The 6,452-nt window shown below is 32.9% G+C and overlaps 1 protein-coding gene across 1 annotated transcript; it reads left to right on the plus strand.

Annotated features, from left to right (window-relative positions):
* Window positions 1-623: 623 nt before the first annotated feature.
* Window positions 624-1,058, plus strand: LOC104881791 (hypothetical protein). The gene has a single exon (XM_010663007.1). The coding sequence runs from the start codon at window positions 624-626 to the stop codon at window positions 1,056-1,058; it is 435 nt and encodes a 144-aa protein (XP_010661309.1).
* The last annotated feature ends 5,394 nt before the right edge of the window (window positions 1,059-6,452 follow it).

Here is a 6,452-nt window from a genome sequence, read left to right on the forward strand (position 1 = left end):
TTGATCCCTAATTTATTTAATTTAAAAAATAATAGAAGAAAAAGAAAGAAAAGTATCACAAGATTTTTCATTGTCAAATTTTTTTTAGGTAGATTTTAAAAGAGGAAAACACACCAACAATATATATTCTTCTCTATCAAACCAGTACCTCACCTCATTGAATCCCATTGAAAAAATAATTTTTATTAATTTTTGTTTTATAATTAGCAAATATGTTTCTACTTTTTATTTTTAAAAGCAATTTTTTAAAATAGAAAATAAAAATGAGTACAAAACATGTTGAGCATTTATAACAAAATTTTAGAAATGATTGAAATATAATATATATTTTTTAAGTTTAAAAATAATTAAAACAGGAATGTATCCAAAGAGCAATAGGACATTCCACTCCACTTTTTCTAAAATATTATTCGAGATGATGAAATTAAAATTTTAAAAAAATATATTAATTTCTAATTATTGAAAAAGAACAAAAGAAAGATAAAAATAATAACCTAATCCAGATTGCACATCGTATGCCATATTTGTTAAGGACATTGCAACAGACCCGAATTCATCGCTCTTACTTTGTTTTCTGCTTTGAATTCGTCCACAACTCCCATCCACCAGATTCCTCATCTTCAATGGAGGTAAGAAAAGACGATTTTCGAGTTCATCTCATCACAGGGACCTTCTTTGTTTGCATAGTTGCAGGTGGAACATGCCTTTGCCTGTACATTTTTCTCCCGGGAGCACAACACACTTCTTGGTACCCGATTGTAGGCTTCATTCTTGTGGGCATCCCATGGCTCTTCTGGCTTTTAACCTATTGCTATAGATGTTTCAAAACTGGCTTCCAACACATTCAGGAAGAACGAAAATTTGCTAAGGGGTTTAACCATGTTGCACCCAATGCTGCATCCTCAAGCCCAGCGACTACTACTGCACAGACAGAATCTCAGGCAAATTCTTCTGGTAGCGAGCGCCGGGTGCATTTTGGGGCTGTTATCGTGGTGGGAGAGGACGGTGATATTAGCCATGGGGAAGCCGATAACAATGCAGATAGCAGGGAGCCATAGCACTGATCTCCATTAAAGTAACGGTATCATACAAAATGATGGGAAGTTACAATATTTCCAGGGGATGTGAAATTTGCTATTAGCACTTTCTCTATCTTTTCTTGATATGGTGCTTGAAAATGTGTGTTTTGTCTTTATCATATGGTGCAACTTTGAGGCCTTTTGGAACCATGTGATAAATAAATGACCTAACAAGAATGTGTACGTACGGCAGTATCATTGGGATGAAAAGTTGTCTCCCATGTCGAAAAAGTCAGCAAAAGGGGGAGATGTTTTGGAGGAATTGTCCTATTTTCCAACTTGTTGGTGATGATGAAGAGACTATAGATCGGAGGGGTGATGTATGTAAAAAGGGGGAGCTAGAGATATAGTTCATTCCATGTAATGCTTTTAACCATTTAGATGCAATCCAAACTTCAGAAAGGGAAAAAACATTTGATTTTCATTGTACAATGGTTAGTGCTATTTTTGTTTCGTTTGTTTACACCATGCATGCAAGAAGTAGAGGAACGTTGCAGGCATCAGATGGTATGAATTAACTCTCCAATTTTATGCATGAGTTTGTAACATACTATTATTTAAACAAAGTTGTGATAAGAAATCTTGGAATCTCTTCGTGAAAACACAAATTTGTATCAATGGGACAATGATCGATCTCATTTGATTTATGCTGCAGTAATTTATGCAAGGGGCTGAGCAGACTTTTGGTTTAGGCTGCACTAGCCAACTCCTGCCCACCCAAGGCCAAGGCTGGCCAGTCTCTGACTGTGGCACATAACCAAAAGATGGCCAGGGCCATAGACCACCTCCAAGCGACCCTATGGGGGACGAAGTCTCAACCCATCCTCAGTAATAAGAGCCATAGTCTAATAATGGCCAAGCCCAAACCAAATATTTCCACAACTCATAGGTGATCAGTTAGAATCCTGTCATAATTGGGAATGGACACGTAAATTTTCCCCACAATAAAATAGAGACAGATTAATCTCCCTATTGTATTGTATAGAACTCTTCTTGTTTTAGACAAAGCACATTCGTTCTACAAGATAACGTACTACAAATCTACAGATTTGGATATTAGGGAAAGTTTATTAATGTTCAACAAAGAATGGAAAATAATAACATTTTCTAAGTTATTTTCTAGTGCATACACTCGTATTTCATGCATGTTATTAAATCAATGATATTTTGGACAGTATGATATACTGAAAACTATTGAAAATAATAATCTGACTTCAAAGTTAGATTGTAAGAATTTTAAAATTTTGAGAAGTGTAAGAAATTGTTATATATTTATATTTCTTGTGTTATTTAGGAATCATAATTTAATTATGAATTAAATTTATCATAGTACAATTACGATTAATTTATTATAAATATAGACTTGTTAGCATGTCAATTAATTGTTTATTCATAAAAATTAGTGAAATTATTGTCAATACCCAAAAATTTGTGCTTCTAACACGGTGCATAATAAAAAATTCATGAAAAGTGTAAAATTTATAGATCAGGGCTAGGATACCAAGGAAATTTGTAAAATCTCAAGAAAGTTGCATTTTTTTTTTGTAGGGGAGGCCATGACGGCAAATAATTCAATCCAATCACAAACTCTAGAATTCATTGGTAAGAATTTTGACAATTGGTCCATGCAATTGGGTGCATTGTTTAGATCTCAAGGTTAATGGGATCTAGTGAATAGCTGATGAGTACAATGAAGTGACTAATCAAATAGATTTCAAGGCACAATTAAAGGATAAAAAAAATTATTGAAAGATTCTAGAAAAAAAAAAAAGATAATAAAGCACTTTGTGCAATATTTCAAACAGTAATAGTAAATCCACCTTTGAAAAATTTAGAGAAGTAGAAATATCAAAGGCATGAAATACTCTACAAAAATCATACGAAGTTGATGATCATTTCAAGCAAAAGAAGTTCAAGATACTAAGAGAAGAATTTGAGTTTCTATGCATGAATGACTTTAAATCAATCTTAGATTATTTTAATTATGTATAAACCTTTCTAAATCAATTACAAGTTAATAATGAGAAGTTTGATGATGAAAAAAAAAATAGTAAGGAAAATCATGTGATAAACATTTTCTAAATACAAAATTTGAATGTGTTGTTACAATCATTGAAGAAGAAAATTTTAGACCAAGGGTCGGTCTATTTCAGTTTTGGTTATTATAGAATAAGGTTTGGATCCTTGCATTGGTTATTTTAAAATTTGTAAAAGTTATTGATTTCTTTAGGTTTATATGCTCACAATTGATGGATTGGTGGGTTTATTATGTTCACATGAAAAAAATGATAAATAAAAAAGTTAAAACTACTAATTTGAAGCAGGCTTTGCAAAATAGAGTATTTATAAGTAGTGGTAGCAAAAAAAGTTGCAAAGGTCATGGTTGTAGATGAGGTTGAGAAGGAGATAATAACTCCATCAATAGAGATTGAGATGGAGGTAAAACTTCTTCTAGAAGAAGGAGAAACACTCCTAAAACTTAAAAACTAAAAAAATAAACAAAGCAAAACAAAACAAAAATAGAAGTCTCATATATAATGTCTTGGATGTAAGAGGTGTGGACATTATGAGTCTAAATGTCAATTGAAATGTCATAATCACCAAGTAGAGTAGGAAAATACCATTAAAGTGTATCAAAATTTGTTATTAATTTTCCTATAATCCTACCAAGGACAAAATAATTATTTTCATAATTGGGTGAAAATTTTAGAAGAGACTTTAATTTGGAACTAAATCTAAAGTTTTGATTATAATAGAAGATAAAATTAAAATTCATTCTAAAGATGATAGTAATGTTACTATAGGAGACTTAATGGCCAAGCATTAAAAGGAAAAAATTGTCAACATATAAACAAGAGTCAATGTCCTAACAATCTCCTCCTTTGGCAATTTTGTGATAAAACATCGTTACATAAACACACCTGAACTCAGAGTTTACATAACATACATTAATGCTCAATTAAAAATCAACTAAGAGAATGCTTTGCATCATCTTGTAATACTTATATTCCAACCCTATAACCTGCACACATACAAAAAATTATACCAAAGGTAAAGTAATGTGTAGGATAAGATATGATCAACATAGCAAAATAGGATAGTTGGAGATTTTGCTTTATGCATTGTGAAAGCATATAAGAGGAACAGATCCCTATAGTGACACCAAGGTACATAACTAAGCTCAAGAGGAATATATATTTATGCAATTCAACTAAATATAATAAAAACTTGATAAGATACAATAGATCAACAATAATGCCTTGAGGTCTATCTCCAACTAGAAAATAGGCAGTGAAAATCATGTGAAGAAGCTTCCATGATTCAAAATAGTTATAGAGACGGACAATTCAAACATAAATATCTTGCAGGAAACATATGTATTAGGTATCTCTCCTAAACTTCTAAGTTGTACTTTCTTTAATTAGTTGATTTAATTTTCTCTAATGTCTTAGTTTTAATTTCCTCTAATATTTCAATTAATTTTCCCTAAGAATTAAATGAATAAAATAATGAATTAAATAAATAATTCAAAAATTATTAACTTTCCTTATTTTTGTAAGAGTTTTTTTTATATTTTCTCTATTATCTTAATGTATATGCTCCTCCCTATTTAGGTGAATCAAATGTTAATATGTTTAATGATCTCCCCTTTTTTGTCATAAAAATGGAAAAGTATATGAATTATAAACATTGAAAAGCACACAAGAGATAAAGAGAAATAAGTTCATATATATATATATATATATATATATATATATATATATAACAAAATGTAATTTTGGATACAAAGATATGCAATACAAAATGCATTCAAATCAAATATACAAAATAAATATATAAGATGAACAACTAGGCATTAGGTGGAAGTGGAGAAGCAGAGCTCGAGGCACCCTAAGAGTGGATCCAGGAAATGATGTAATCAAGTTGTCCTCAAATCTCACGAAGCTAAAGATCCCGTGAGTCTATTCTCTGATGGAGATGAGCTAGGGAATTCTATTTCTTGGGCAGTGGGGTTAACAAAAGAAGATGCCTCGTGAGTAGCTTGAGAAGAACTTGCACGACCTCGACTAAATCGAGCCCTCGCAGTAGGCTTGGAATACTTTGCCTTGGGAACTACGCCTTACTCCATAGCTTGGAGCTCATCCTTCTCAGTTCTTACCTCTTGATTAGCCTGCTAGGCTGCATCCTATGGACATGGTGAGTTGGAGGAGTCACCAGTGCATACACATGGCTATAGTGCTTGGCTTAGGAGCTCCCATCTGAAAGGGCATGTGTAGCTTGGACCCCTAGAGTTGAGTTAATCTCAAAGCCTACTTCCTCCAAGATACGAGAGATCGAGAGGGTGAAAGGAAGAATGTCTCCTCGGAAAGATGGATCATGAAGAGGAGTCATTATGTCCAAAATCAATTGGCCAATGTCGAATTGTTGGTTAGAGAGTATGAAATGAATCGAGCAAACGATTGACGGATCTGGGTCCGATGAGCAGACAAGTAGAAGGAGTAGGTAAAAAAAGTAGCAAGCAACCATGCTGGCTTGGAGAAGTCAACAATCATAATATAAGATAGAATAGGGTGAGGAGTCAATGAAAGCATTTGAAAGAAAGAGTTCCTATGTTGAAAAGACCCTAGAACGGAATGACTTGGATGGGCTCAATTGACCTAGGAAGAGTCACCTCTCTCTACCATCTATGACTAACCATAAATAAAGTGAAGTATGAAAGGACACTGAAAAAGCAATAAAATTGATAGCAATCCAAAGGAAAACTAAACTACTAGGAATATTAAAAATGATGCCCAAAACAATACTATGCAAACAGAAATGAGAAATATGAAATGAACTAACCTCAAAAGGTAAAGAATAAAAAACATAGAGCACTTGAAACAACTTGGAAAGAGTGAAATGAACAAATGGCACATGGATGGCTTTAAATAGCCTACAGGAGCACTCAATCCAGATTAGCACTCAAGTGTCATGAACACTAGAAGTAGCGCTAGATATGACTTATAGAGCTCAAGCGGTTTAACTCCTCAAAGAAGCATTGGAAACAACTTATAGCATTTGATCGCTAATAGCGTTAGATAGAGCACATGAACATTGGCAACAAAGCTCGAGCACTTGAAGCCACAAAATAGTTCAAAGCAAGCCAAGGGAACTAAGAAACTGAACAAAGTTAATTAGAAACTATGAAATAGTGAAAATGACACAAGAAACCTAAAAGCAAACAACTTAGGTAGATCATCATGTTCAAGAACTCACAAGATTAGTTTAATCATTAATAAATCGAGTTACTTTAGATATTACACATCAATCCATCAAGAATGAGGTTTCAAGTTCAAAGGTCAAAGTTAATCATAATCTTAGTTTCAAAACTCA

The sequence above is a fragment of the Vitis vinifera genome, chromosome 15 (assembly GCF_030704535.1).
Source record: "Vitis vinifera cultivar Pinot Noir 40024 chromosome 15, ASM3070453v1".
In the NCBI taxonomy this organism is placed as follows: domain Eukaryota; kingdom Viridiplantae; phylum Streptophyta; class Magnoliopsida; order Vitales; family Vitaceae; genus Vitis; species Vitis vinifera.

Excerpts from the sequence above, each read along its gene's own strand:
- LOC104881791 (XM_010663007.1), top strand. The coding sequence starts at position 624 with ATGGAGGTAAGAAAAGACGATTTTCGAGTTCATCTCATCACAGGGACC.